We start from the raw sequence: 14,933 nt of genomic DNA, 5'->3' as shown, positions 1-14,933 counted from the left end.
TTACTATCTGTGCCATGCCTGGTTCACTTAGGCCCTGACCTTTTTTAGGGTGGGTCTAGGCTTGTGTTAAAGATTGTGAACAAAGACTGTATCCAGAAGTTTGCACAATATCATTAGGATCTTGGCACTTCACTGACCAGCTCAGGCAGTGGCAGCTCCTGTGGAAGGACACAAGGGGGTACCAGTCACATGAGCACCACCCATGTGATTCCTCCCCTTGCCACCCCAGCTCAGGGGAGGACCTAGCTTTTACCCTGCTGCTGAGTGCAGGCAGGGGGCTGCACACTCACAAGGGGATGAGCGGGGCCATGCTGGCAGCAGGAGTCCGTGCCACCTTCCCCTTTCCCTGCTCTGCACTCACTGGCAGCCAGGCCAGGGCTGCAGTCATGCCAAGCTGCTTCCTGCCTGCGAGTGCTGGGGCAATTGCATCCCCGCTGCTGATGGTTAAGTACAGCTGTTGGTGCCAGCCGTGCTGCCCCACTAGTCCCCCAGGCCGCCTTGGCTGGGGGAGCAGGCAGGGCAGAGCAGGGGTGGGGCCTGCTGCAGAAAGGGGTTGTCCCAGCCCTTTCCCAGGCTGGAGGGTCACAAGACCAGTGCCTCCCCTCCATCCCATCACCAGTTGCCTCTGACAACAGTAGACCACTGGTTGGCACTGACTTGTTTATGTGGAACGATGCAAGCTGTATAGCTGTTGCTATTACAATAGGAGTTAGGACACCACGTGCCCTGCAATTATACAGAGAAGTTGATTTTCCAGACATGGAATAGCTGGAGGAAAACAAGCCTTCAACAGTAGCCCAACTCCTCACTGCTCCTTTCAGGACCTCTGCCAAAGAGTGCGATTCTAAACACATCCTGAGAAGAGCACATTATCCGCAAAGGGAAAACAATCAGAGCCATAAAGCACAGCTAAGTTCCTTTATCACTCAGCAGCTCAACTGAGCAGTTCAAAGCTAGTGCTACGTAAATTCTCCGACCACACTGATTGTAAATTGAACAGCTGACTATTCAGAATGGACATTTTCCTCATTTCTTTCCAAGTCTGATTTAACTAAGCATCTTTTTCACAACCCATTTCCCTCACATTTTTTGGAATACATAATATAGTCAAGTATCTTTTTCAGAACTGATTCTCCTTGCATGCTTAGAACATCTGGACCAAGATTGCTAGAATTTTTAAGTATCCTTTGTGTCTCATTCGTTCCTTTTATCAGCCCATTTGGGGGGGGGGCCCAACTGAACCAAGTGTGGTGTTGTACAACTAACCAAGTCATTTAACTTACAATAATCAAATCTTCACATTTGACCAATTGTATAACAAAACCGTCACCAGTCATTTGCACAGGTGTCATTATCGTCAATCAAGTAGTGTGTTTTGCAGCAAAATGAAGCAGTACTCAGCCCCATTGCTAAGCTAGTAATACTAATCAATCTTAAGACTTCTTGCTTGGAGAACAGTAACGCTGTAGTCGGCGAGGATGTGCATCTTACTAATTACCAAAGAAAAACTGAGATGCTGTGCTCTCGTGGAGATGTGACAAGGGATACAGCCTTTGTAATCTTCATATGTTCTGCCCTTTGCTTTTCAGTTATAAGCCCAAAGTGCCAATTTGTGTGGGTTGCAGAGTAATACAGAACCCAATCCTGTTTCATTCTTGATGCAATATACAGATTGGGCTTCTCTGATAATGATTTTCTTTGGAGAGATTGGAGACAATCGGGCTCTTTGATATAGTGGCATTGTCCAAAAAATCAAAATATTCTGATTTTAGTAGGAAAAAACCCCCTGGAGCTAGATTCTCCCTGCATTTGACCTCCACTTGGTGCAAGGAGTGAGGAGGCATCAGGGAGCTGATTACTCAGTCCTGGAATCTTGGCAGCTAGTGCATAAGCCGACTCCATCAGCTTTGTGCTAGTAGCGAGTTCTCTTCTGCAAGGGGACTATTCCAGTGGCCATTTATGACCATTGCATGAATGGCTGGTTCTTGTTCCCATGCTTAGGGTGTAATTGATGGCTGTATGTTGGGCTCAGGAAGGAGCCCCCTCTCCCCGGGTTCAGACTGGCAATGCCTTTGGCAGTTTCTCACCTTCCTCTGCTCTATGTGGGATGCCCATCATGTTTCATTGTTTCCTTGACACTGGGGGCAGTGGGCATGGGTGTACCTTAGTCCTTTCCTCTGCCTGTGCACATAATAGTCTAGTCTCCCACAGGCTGGAATACTTGCATCTCATTTTGGCTGTTGGGTGTATTTGTGGGTAGCATGTGTTGGTGGTGGTCTGGGCAATCAGAGTGGAAGATCTGGGCTTCCCTTCTGCCCTTTAAATTCTGTGACAGTGTGAATACCATCTACCTTCTTCACCACCAGCGCTCAGACCAGAATCTGACCTGAATTTTTAAAGGAATGTATTGTGTTGTTCTCTCCCTTAGCACCATCAGGTACAGTTCAGTTGCTTCTCTGGCCTGCAGATTACTGTTGCTGCAGGCTGAAAAAAGCAAGTGCTCCCTCCTTCCAAAGCCAGCTTCAGAACCCTGGGGAGTCTGCAGCAGGGAGGAAACGGACCGGCCGCGAGCAGACATCTGAACACATTGGCTGCTTGTCCTCACTTTCCACTGAGGCTAGGAGCTGGGTTGAAAGGGGCAGCACACCTCACAAGTGCATGAAGACTATAGACCGGGTGAGAGACCCGCACCTTGTCTGGATCCGGACCCTGCAGCTCAGGGATCCCCTCCACAGAATCCAGCCCAAGGGGTGGAGGGTTTGGAGCCCTGAGCCTTGTGGGCTGCATCAGGCAAGCTGTGAACTGGAGCCAGACCACAGGCTCTGCTGGGGGCACAGAGGCAGGAAGCAGCTCCTGGCTCTGCTGCCAGTTGCTGCTGTTCCCCTAGCTCGAAGGGAGGGGGAGCAGCGGCAGCCTTGGCAGACTGTCTGAAAGCTTCCTATCACTGCTCTGGTTGGCCAGGCCTCCAGCCAACCAGAGCAGTCAAGGGCAGCGTCTGGGGTAGGAGGAACAGAGCTATGTGCGTCCAGGGGTGCTGCAAAGATGAGTTGCACCCCTGTTGCCCAGACCCTGCATCGCTTGACTGATGCTGCGTCCCCTCCCACGCTCTTCCTGCCCCCTGCCTTCAAGATCCTGCACCCAAGCTCTGCCTTCTCCCTCCCAGACCCCACACTTCCTCCCATATCCCCTCCCACCCAGATTGCCCACACAAAACCTGCTCCTGCCCCCTCCCTCCCAGACCCTCCACCATCATCCCTCCCCTTCGGACCCTCCATCCCTCCTCTCTGCCAGACTCACACCCCCTGCCTGCTCCTACATGCCCTGCCACCCAGATACCCCATTCACAACCCAATCCTGCACCCCACTCCAGCCCAGATCATCTATCCCAGAGCCCCCCCAATTCCCAGCCTGCTCCTGCATCTTCCCTCCCACCTGCATCCCACAGCCCTTAGGTGGGGACCATGTCAGTGAGGGGGGTTTTTTTTTTTGTTTGTTTTTTGCTTCTCACTTCTGCGGCCCCCCAGCTGATCTGTCTGTGGGTCAGTGGCCCCTGTCCAGAAAAAGTTTCCCCACCTGCTCTGGATCCTATGACCTCTCCTTTGTGTTGGACAATGTGGACACTTCATTTCCTTGTTTCTCTTCTTACTCTCTTTGATTCCTATAATCTTGGTTTTAGTGTTTATTTGTGACCACAGTGAACTCTCTTCCAGAGGTAAAACCCATAAAACATGCTGGTGACCAAGAGCCCGTCTTGAGCATATTTGCTTATTAGGAACATAAAGTCGTAGAATAATAAAACTGGAAGGAACCTTGAGAGATCATCAAGTCCAGTCCCCTGACTCAGGGCGGCACCAAGCACCATTTGGACTATCTCTGGAAGGTGTTTGTCTAACCGGCTCTTACATATCTCCAATGATGGAGTTTCCACAAACTCCATATGAAATGTATTCCAGTTTTGAACCATCCTGACAGTTAGGAAGTTTTTCCTAATGTCCAACTTAAACCTCCCTTCCTACAATTTAAACCCATTGCATCTTGTCCTATCATCAGGCGTTGCAAATAATTTTTCTCCCTCCTCCTTTTAACAAGAATAGCAAATACTAATCAACACTCCCGCTATCTCCTTTGGTAGTTTCTTGGACTACTCTGCATTTGAAGCCACATGCTTCCAAAAATGACCGAGCAGTTTGGAGTTTGTCTCTGAGAGGCCCTACTGTCCGGGAACCAGGAGACTTTGGTTTTCAGCTTAACCGCTCACCTTCTGTGTGACCTTGGCAAATCCCAGCTCTCCTCATTCTTGTCTACTTATAATGTCCACTCTTGTAGGGGGCAGAGGGGATTTTCTCTTACCTTGTGTGTGAACAGCACTTAGAACAATAGTGCCCCCCCATTTCAGTTGGGCCCTCTAGAACCAAACTGTAATATGAATAATAATCAGCCAGGTTCACCGCTATCCCTGAAATGCTAAGTCATCACAGCCGTAAGCTGTTTGTCTCACTGGGAGACGGCTGTTCTCTACAATAGGTTACATTTTCCCCCCCGCCCGTGGCCTCTTAGTACTGTGGCTAATGAGATGGTAACAGAAGGCATTTCTCCTGGCGTGAAAGGCAGTGGTATGTGGCTCTCTGCTGCACTGGTCTCATTTTGTTTACATTAAAACTCCTTGAGCTACTCCCTTCTGGAGGAGTTGACAGTGGGCAGTCACATGCTTTGTCTCTATTCAGGCGCTCGCCTGGTGACAGTCATTATAGGCCAGTTACAGTGATGCTGCCCCTGTGCAGAGAAGCTGATGCTGTTGCATCAGCAGCGCTGCTTGAAATTCAGGTAAATTATCCCCGTGCGAATAGCTGCTCTGCTTGACTACTCAAGGGGCTTACGCTGGTTTTGCTTTGCCGTGCCTGGCCACTGATGGCAAGAACTTGGGCAAATCCCCAGTGTATCCAAAGCCTTATATGTGCAGGGAGAAATTAAGTCCACTCCTAACAATAAATGTTGCTTGACGTGGTCTGCTCCTGGAGCAGATTTACCTTTCCACGTGGTTAGCAGTAAATCTCTGCCATAAATTAGGAGTTGGAAGGAATTAGTTACTGCTTCTTCCTGATGTTTCACTGCTGGGAGCTCCTATTTCTTCAGACCCCTCTAGGTCCTGGTGGCTTCATTTAAACACCAGGAGGTGTAGGTAGAGTTAGATAGATGTGAAATCTTGTACCTCCTCCTTCTGTTTGGGGATAAGGAAGTGCTGTTCGTTCAGCCCAGTTGTGTTTCTTGGGCCACCGGTTCTTTCTCAGTGGATCTGGTTGTGGGGCAGTGCTGTGGCTGAAGGGGGAAGTGAGGAATATTCTCCTCCCACCTAGAAAGAACACAGTCCAGGGTAGGACCCACAGACAGTCCCCTTTGGAGACTTGGGTTCAGCTGTGTTTCAGCTGAAACCTACTGCCCTTATTTGTTTTTCTTTTTTTCTTTCCAGCCATTGGTGCTGCTGATGGAGTGGCCCGAAGCCACCAATTTTGCCTGCCTGATAGCAGGCTACTGCCGCCTCCTGGTGGACACCAAAAAGATGATCTTCTCTAGGCCAACCGGCCAGCCGCCGCCTCCTCCTCAGATTAACAAGGCAGGTATGTTTCACCTCTGTTTTTTGTGCCCTCTGCCCTGATACTTAGCACAGTTAAGGGAGGAGATGGTTTCTTTCTAAAATCTCCTCTCTGCATTGGGATGGAAGTAAAACCAATAGGAGCCTTTCTAGACAGCTGGCAGCAATGGCTAGCAGAAAAAAGCAAGGTTTCAGACAACTGGGTCTGGCTCTGGGGATGCCACTGATTCCCTGAGTGTTCCTGGTCAAATAACTTAAAGGCTTGGTTCCTTTGTCTGTAAAAGATAACAATAATTATACCCCCACCACTTGTCACGTGCAAAGCAGCATTTAGTATCATATCAGATCCATATGGAAGATCGAAGCTGGATCAGCATATACCTGGCCTTTCTAAAGACTTAGTGCCACCAGCAAAAAACTGTGCTGGGTCAGCTTGCAGCGTTCCCACAAAGATTATGTGCAGCTGCTATGATTCACGATCCTACCGTTGGTATGAGTTTGGCAGGCTTCTCTGTGGAGACTGTCCCAAGCATCTGTGCAGAATGAAGGGTATGTGTTTGGGAATGTTCAACCTGTCCTGCTGCCTTTACTGATCTGCAGAGACGTAGATTCAGACACACACACATCCTCCAGTGGGCATGGGATGGGGGAGGAGTCACACAGGAGGCATCTGGCACTGTAGCTGTTGTGCGTTAGAACCAAAAGTGTATAGCCAAGAACCCCAAAGGGTGAGTGATGATTTTGGGTGCTCGGTGTTGAGATGCCCAACCTGAGAACCTTCAGGGGCCTGGATTTCAGGGGTGCATGCTCAGCACACTCTGAATTCATGCCACCTTTAAGGGGACTCATCGAGCACCCAAAATCACTTTTAGAAATCTTGGCCTGGGCAGGGACAATACAGAGTGTAGAAGCAGCAGCATTAGTCAGGCAAGGAGGTTCTTCCTCACTGAGGTGGACATGGGGTTTCACATCTCTGTTTGAGATGGGGCCAGTCGATAGCACCATAACGGGTTGGTACCTATTCCGTAACTGAAACAAATGTCAGGGTAGATCTAGTCCCTTCCTCTGCAACCACACAGACCCAATGCTCCTCTCCTTGGTGGTGTGGTGGGAAGCTATCTCTGTGTCCTCTTGCAGTTATATTTCAGGGATAGGACAGGAAAAAAATTAGAGAGAGGTGAGGCACTGGTGGCTGTTCAGCTTCAAGAGCCATTTATCCCTGTGGCCTGGTGACATAGGAGATGCTGCGTTTTCAGGGCTATAGTAAAATCCCCTGTGGCCTACAGCGTGAAATTCCTTCCCCCTTCAGCCTCCCTGAAACCCAATGCACCAGCCCAGCTCCCCCAGTTTGGTACAGAAAGGTTAGATTTAGTCCTCAAAGACAGGTGATCCCTTAGAAGAACGTGTCGTCACAGAAGAGGTCACAGAGCCCCATCAAAATCAGATGTCCTGTGCTGCAGATTACCTGCTATCAGCCTGTGCCAAAATCTTAACTAAAATCAAGCCCTGGTTCCCACTCTTTGCCTGGGAGAAGAGCACATCCGCTGTCCCAGGGGCCCACTGGTCTGGGAGACTGCAGCTGTTTTTTGGGTCAAGTGTCTAGTGCTGGTGTTATCAGTTAAATCCATCTCATTTTGATGATGTCCAGCAGATCAGCTGCCCTTGGCAGGAACCAGTACACTGAGCCGCAGAACTGTGCAGTCAGGTCATGTGCTTCCCATGAAAATCCTATCAAGGCTGGTATTAATACCAGCAATGACACCTGATAAACTGGCTGTTTGCCAGCTCCTCCACTCCTCCCATCCCCAGCCCAGAAACATATGCAGCTAGCCCACAGAAGGGATTTGAATATGCGGCACAGGTCTCCTTGTCCCCGGCTTTCCTCTGTAGCACCTGGGTTCTGGTTCTGTGCAGAAATGGCAGTGATGTAAGGACGTGCAGGTGGGGTCAAAGAAGAGGGCTTGTACCGCCCATCCAATGGGTCACAGTCCCACATTGACAAGTTTGGTCACACCAGCAGTTCCCCAGTCTGTTCACTTCAACCCTGACCTGTAGGTTGGCTGTTTGTTGAAGGAATGGGATAGTTCAGTCTTCAAGGCACATTCGGTCCCAGCCTATAATCTCTTGAGCCTTCCAAGAGGGAGCTGGCTTTGAACTGCTGGCCTGGAAGGGAAAGGTTCTGTCACCCTTCCCTAGTCCTCTGAGTTATGCAGTTCCCTGAGGAGAGGATTTCATGACGGAGCCACTGATGTGTCCATTTATTTGTCCTTTGTGGTGGTTTTGCATGCAGGTGATGAACATTTTAATGCCAATATGGAGAATGGGAGATAAACTGCCCATATTGCTGACCTATTGTACTTAGGATTTGATTTCATTTTATTTTGTGACAAGGAGACCATTCCCCCATGACTGGCTCTCAGCAGAGCTGTGCACATCAGCAGCAAAGACAGTCAGAAATCCCCGACAAGGCCTGGTCTTTATGTCTCACCTTGCACAATGAGAAGTCTCCAGAGAGTGGATGATACCTACACATAATCCAAGTGGCAGATTTGATTTGAGGCTTTACATTAAAAATTGATGTCTTCCTAACAGATAACTAGTTCCACCACCTGCTGTTGGGCTGGATACTAGAACTTCTGGATGGGGTTCTCTGACTGGGCTATTCAAGAGGTCAGAATAGATCAGCAGTTGGCAACCTAGGCTTGTGAATGTGTCACATGAGTGCGCCTTCTTCATCTCAGTGGATCGCAAGATTGTCGTAACCAAGATGGTCTCCCAGTATAGGGTGGTTTTACTTAACTGTGCTTGCGTATCTAGAATGGGGTGGGGTGTGCCGACGACACTATAGCACCACTTTAATTGAATGCAGATGGAGCACATGGCTCTTTCAGTCAATGTTGTGTGCGATCAGCATGCACCTCACTTTAGGTGCCCTGGCTTCACATGCGTGTCATTTTACTGATACTGGTAGGAACAAACCGAAATGGACAAAACCCAACAGAATCCGACAACCTTGCACGTGGACAACAGTCAACAAAATGTCTCGCGGACCATACGCAGAACCCCGATGGGCCACATGTGCCCTTGGGCTGCAGGCTGCCCACCCATGGTCTAGATGATCACAGTTGTCTTTTCTGACCCCGAGATCTATGAACCATTAGACTGGAGCTGGCAGGTCTAGCTAGTTCCTCTAGGTGGGAAATTCCAGTTCCACAGAATGTCCCAACCCGTTCATTCAAGCAGAAGACATCTGCCACTCTGCTTAATGCACCTGATATTCAGGTTGTGTCGTTGCCTGAGGTGAGCCACAGAGCATATGGGCATGGCACACATCAAAGGGTCTTTTCTACTGGGCTCACTGCCCACCTCTTACCCAGCACAGAAATGGTACCTTTATGCCTATCCTGGACTTGTGTGTAAGTTACCTTACCAGGCTGCATATTGGTTTACGTGCCCTAGAGCTTGCAGGAGACTGCAGTAGCTGGGCTGGGGAATGCTGCATTGCTGCAGAGCACATCAGCCAAGCTGAGAAAAGCTCTTGGCACACTATGAGGGAGAGCACTCCCCGAGTTTGGCTGGGCCTCCTCGGGCTGGGAAGCAGGCATGCTGCAGAAGAACCAGTGTGTGTCCTGGGAAATTGTGCCCATTGTTCTGCTGCATGTTCCAAGCCCACTATGACAGCCCAAGGATTTTAATGCCCCGCAGGAGGCACTTGTGTGTTGGTGGTTTCCAAGGTGCATCGTGGATTTTCTGACTGTCCCTTCCTTCTCGTGGGCACTGCTCTAACATGATGATTGTTATTTTGGTTTAGATTGCAGCAACACGCACAACATCTGCCGGCCGGCTGCAGCGGGGCACTCAGGAAAGAAAGAGAGCGGGTTCTTGGGTGGTGCTGCCTCCAGCCCCGGGGAATCCAGTCCTAGAGTTCCCAAGGCGTCGGACTCGGAGTTCGTCAGCTTTTGTTACCTGCACATGCAGGAGCAAAGGAAGCAGCGAGAAAACAGAACGGACATCAATGAAAACCTGATCTTCTTTGAGGAAACCAGGCCCAGGACCAAATCTGACCCTACTTCCAAAAGCTCCGGTCAAGGCTATGACGGTGCTGCCAATGAGTACAACCCAGATGGCCTTGACCGGGACCACCAGGCAAGTAGGGCAAGGGCCAACACCATGGACAGCCAGATGAAGAACGATGCCGTGCAATTCTACTGCAATGCCTGCAAAGCCAAAATCAAGAGCCGGCTGGCCTCACAGAAAGGTGGCAAACCTGGCAGCTCTCACGACAACATGGTAGACTTGATGTCCCTCCCACCTCCAGGAAGTGATGAAGAAGAGGATGAGACCACTTCCCTTCTCCCTGCTATTGCGGCCCCACCTCCTGGCTTTCGAGATAACAGCTCTGATGAGGACGACCCCAAGCGCAGGGCAGCTGCGCAGAGCCAGGAGCAGGGGCGGCACCTCTGCAGCATCCTGTACGATGAGATTCCTGTGACACTGATAGACAGCGTGCAAACGCGAACAGTCCGAGACCACGCCCAGGAACTGGATGATGCCCTGGTGTCCACCCTGCAGGCTCTGGAAGCCCTGGCTGCTTCAGAGGATTGTCCGCCCCCCCAGCCACAGCAGACAGCAGGTAGTGGCACAGGCAGAGTTTTTGTGCTTCTGTGTACCGTTGGTGGGTGTGGGGTGAGTCCTATCCTCCACTTCTCATTCCTCTCTTCCCTCCCTCTGTCTAAGCTTTGCTTCATATTTGGAGGGGATTCTGGAAGCACTGGACTTAGTAAGACCAGATCCTGGAACTAGTGTAGAGGGTGAGCAGCTAAACAGGGGCTTGGAAGCTTTTGGGGGGCTGAAAGATCCTCCTGTCTCTGAAGAGTGACAGCAGAGTTGTCGGGCAGCTTCAAGGCTGCAGCAGTTCCCCTAGTTGGCATGCTTCCTCGCTGCAGCTAGGATTCACCCAGCTGCCTGCACCCCAAAAGCTCTGCAGGATGGGGCACAAGGAAGCCATGCAGAGTGTGCCCTTGGGAGCTGAGGGGTTCCCCAATCCTGGTCCACAGCCTCTGTGATGTACTCTCCATGGTGCTGTTGCTGAGACAGCCATGGAGGAGGGAAAGTGGGAAACAGCTACAGGTTTCAACGTGCTGCTGGAAAGACTACAAGAAAACTTGGGGAATTCTCTCCATCCATCGCAGGGTTGGTGTTGGTCTCAGTGCCTCGCTAATCTGCGATCTCTGTCACAACTAACAGCACAACCAGTGTACGCTGCCCAAATGGCCAGTACTCCTCCATGCTCTGACACCACTTTGAAGAAACTGTGAGTAACTGTTTGCTGGAAGGAGCTGCAGGTTCTTCTTGAGGAGTGTCCCTGTGGGTGCTTCTCTTTCAGGGTTCTGGTGCCTTGGGCTTCTACTCAGAGACTTTTGGTAGCAGTGCCCTGATTGGCCCTGCATGCACAGCTGCCATCTTGTGCCCCTCTGAGAGGCCACTGCCAACCCTCACTCAGCTCCTTCTCTGCCAGCCTGGGTTTTGGCCTGAAGGACAGCAGCACCCTTATCTGCTTTCACTTGCCCTTACCCTCTCACTTATCTTAGTGTAAACTCCTGCCTGGGGTAAACTCCACACCCCCAGCCCAACAACTGGACTTTACTGGGGGCACCCCTCAACTGCATCAGAGTCTTAGCCCATCTACCCTAACAGTGGTTCCTTTCCTTAACAAATCTAATCGCAACACTAAACCACAGTCCACACATGTACGTACGCCAGAACACGCCTACAACTTCTAGGACACACGTCAGTTACCCTGTTTGTCATGAAACATGTCAGGCTACATATGCAGTGCCCACAAACCTGGCTACGCGCTATGTCCTGTTCACTCCCTCTGGGGCATCTAGCATTGGCCGCTGTTGGAAGACAGGATACGAGACTAGATGAACCTTTGATCTGACCCTGTTCTCATAGACACTCCTTCAACAGACATTTTACAATGCCCAACAGAAGGAACAAAACACCTTCACCTGGTGGATAACATAAACAGATGTCTGTTCTGGTGTTCCCTTCCAAAGAGAAACTCCAATAGTCACTTTCGCCACAGATGCCTCTCTTTTGGTACGGGGTCACATTTCACCAACGGCACCATCCAGGGACCAGGAACCAAATATCCAATGCAGGAAACAAATATCCATATATATATCCTGGAGCTTCAAGCAGTTCAAAATGTTTTCCATCACGTTTTCCCCTGAGCTGCAACAAAACTGTCCAGATTCTCACAGACAATTTGGCAACTACGTTTTTTATAAATCACCAGGGAGGGGCTTGATCTTATCTGCTCTGCACAGAAGCACTCCACCTCTGGCAATGGTGCATCTCTAACAACACAGCGTCCTACGTACCTGGAAATCAGAACGCCATAGCAGATGACCTCAGCAGGAACTTCTGACAGATGGACGTTACTCAAGGGTAGAGTAATCCTACATGCACGCACACCCCCCCGCCAAGGTTACCTCCGTCTTCCATCTCAATGAACCCGTAACTGTATTCTTTCTTAATCCACATGCTGACAAGAGGGAGGATTCCGTTTACACACTAGACATCCACAGAGCACTGGTGTTCTATGTAGAGAGAACAAAATCATTCAGAAAATTGTCTAGACTATTTGTGTCTGCGACAAACCAGTCAAGAGGCCAAACCATTTCCAGACAGAGACTTTCTAAATGGATCTCTAATTGCATCGAACTGTTGCCACAACTATAACGTGCAAGCTCCATCTGGACTTCACACACACTCCCCTACAGCTAACCCATATCCATAGTTTTTTCCCAAACTCCTATCCATCACTGACTTCCACAAAGCAGCTTCCTGGGCATCACCTCATACTTCTATCAAACACAATACTCTGGAACAACCACCAGCTGCAGACACTCACCTCAGGCTAGTAGTGCTCTCCAGCATTCAGACGTCAGCTCCAGAGCTTCTACTCTCCACCGTGGGGCACTGCTCTTTGGTCTCCTAGAGGGGAGCACCCACAGAGACACTCTTCAAAGAACAAGGGAACATTACTCACCACGGGCCGTACCAGGTTCTTCGAGGCAGTTGTCCCTGTGGGTGCTCCGTTATCCACCCTCCTCTTCTCTGTTTCTGAATTTGACTTGACCTGCTGAGGTAGACAAGGCACTGAGTGAGGGCAGGCTATGGCCCTGCCTCTTGGAGAGGCACGAAATGGTTGCTGTGTGTGTGTGTGGCCAATGAGGACACTGCTACCAAAAGACTCCAGCTAGAAGTGCAGGGCACCAAAACACCTAAAAGAGGCACCCACAAGGACAGCCATCTCTAAGAACCCTAGTTACTGCACAAGGGGAGTAAACGTCTCATCTGGTCCTGGCCAAGTGGTGTGGCAGCCAATGCAGAAGCACCACTGCCCTCCTTCCAGGAACTAAGAGCTCTGCCAGTGCACAGAGCAGGCCCAGCCTGGACCCCCCGCTCTCTTCCTGACGCTCTCCCAGGTTGGAAGGAGAGTTCTTTCTTCACAGCACATCCACTCCCCCAGGACAGTATTGAGTGTTAGTTGTGCTGGGGACGCCTGTTGGCTGCAAAGTGGACGGAGGCAGCAGTAATTTCACACCTGCCAGCAAAGAGCTGTCAGTTGGTAATGACTTTCAGTCGCCAGTGACTTGGCTTGGGTTTGAACGAGCGACCTTGAAATGAATGGCTCCATAACCCTGTGTCAGTTCCCTGCGATAGCCACTTCCCACGCACCCAAGGCTGATGTAAGAGGCTGGCTGTCCTGTAGAGAAGATGCCAGTATACTGCCACTTCTTCATTGCTCACATGGAGGAAGGGAAGAAGATCCTGGATGGCAGTATGCAGGAATCCTGGCTTCCCTGCACCTGTTTCTGGGAAGCTGTGTTCTAGCCCGTCTCTCACACATGGGCAAGAGAGTGGAACTGTTTTGGAAATCACTCCTTCTCCAAGCACAAAACATCCCCCCAGCTTTCCCCAAGGCAGCTGTTACCTTTGGGCGAAGTAGACCCAAAGCACACTGCTCTTTATGTGTGCAACCAAGGTGCGCAGATTAATAATGATAATGGCGAGCCACCAGATCAATGCTGTGGACAAACTAACCCTGGCGTAACCCCACTAAAGTCAGACATTTAGCCCTGGGCATTCACAGGGTCATCCTGCCTGGAGGGATTCTGCTGCAGTAAGTCACCCGAGTCAGGCTGCCCTTTCAAGTGCAAATGTGTTATCAGTTGGATTCCTCCAGCATGAAGAAAGTGGGTGGCCACACTGAGAGGTCTGTTGGGCACTGGCAGCATCGTCGGCCTCCCTCAGTTCTTTGGGTGTTTCCTCATGTCCATTCGACAGTAGGTTCATTTGCTTGCCACACACACCAGGTCCAGAAATTTTTTCCTTAGCAGGATCTGTAGGGGAGCAGCCCTAGCAGAGTTGCACCTTCCTAGTGAGGTATAAGGGGCACTGCATGCTCTCCCCCAGCCTCAGTTCCTTCTTGCCACCAGTGATAGTCCATCAAAACTGTGGTGCTCTGGGTAGCTTCTTTTCTTGCTGCAAAGGCAGTTATCTTCCTACAAAGTTCCCTCCTCTGTAGTGTTAATTGTTAGTGTTAGTCAGCCTGGTTTGTGTCTCAGATGCTAGCATGCCCTGGTTTTAAGCCATGTTTGGAATACACGCACCCTATGCCAGGTAGCAACGGCTGCCTGAGGTGTTTGGGAGAGGGGCACACTAGCAATAAGTATCACGTTTGCAAGTCATTCAAACCTCATCCAAAGAGACATTTGCCTCAAGACACTAGTGAAGTCAGCACTAGCCCCAGTCCATCTCAAGCACAATAGCCTCCTAGCCTGGATGGGGGCACTCCATTGGTGCCTTCATCAGGCCAGCACCATTCCCTCTCACAATCCCTAGCACAGAAGGCAAAGACACTAGGGAGGGGGCATTCCCCAATGTCTTGCAGGGGCAGAAGGAAGATGGGGAGAGCCAGACCGTTGCCGGGCAGCTTGTTGGCCCATCGGGGAACCAGGGGCTGGTTCAGGCAGAGTGGCCAGGCCCATCCCATGCCCCTCCACTGATGCTGAGCAGCAGTGAAGGACTCCAGCAGGTGGAAGAGCCCTCCGTACTAGAGGCCTTTCACACAGCATGGGACACATTGACTTTGCAGAAACTGGTTGCACCGGCTCAGCTGGTGTCATGATCCAGGGTCAATCCCCTGTTGGGTCCATCACCTTCCCAGTGGCCTCGGCCCCATCACAAGGTACCATCCTGCCAGAACTTCCCAGTGCACCGCTTGGGGTTGTATGTTCCTGCACCAGCTTGAAAGTGCTTCATACCC

General features: G+C 50.6%; 1 protein-coding gene across 3 annotated transcripts in view; it reads left to right on the top strand.

Moving 5' to 3' along the window:
* The window catches only part of FRMPD3 (FERM and PDZ domain containing 3), a 144,980-nt gene that overhangs the window by 121,633 nt on the left and 8,414 nt on the right, over positions 1–14,933 (top strand). For 2 of the 3 annotated variants that reach the window (XM_075008002.1, XM_075008003.1), the window contains 2 exons: positions 5,468–5,615; positions 9,402–10,223. In XM_075008002.1, coding sequence (XP_074864103.1) covers positions 5,468–5,615; positions 9,402–10,223 — 970 coding nt within the window. The remainder of the gene's footprint in view (positions 1–5,467; positions 5,616–9,401; positions 10,224–14,933) is intronic. The other variant, XM_075008004.1, reaches the window with a different exon arrangement.

This window comes from Carettochelys insculpta, chromosome 13 (assembly GCF_033958435.1).
Source record: "Carettochelys insculpta isolate YL-2023 chromosome 13, ASM3395843v1, whole genome shotgun sequence".
Classification (NCBI taxonomy): Eukaryota; Metazoa; Chordata; order Testudines; family Carettochelyidae; genus Carettochelys; species Carettochelys insculpta.
The sequence above is the reverse complement of the archived record's forward strand: the minus strand, read 5'-3'. Positions and strand labels throughout refer to the sequence as shown.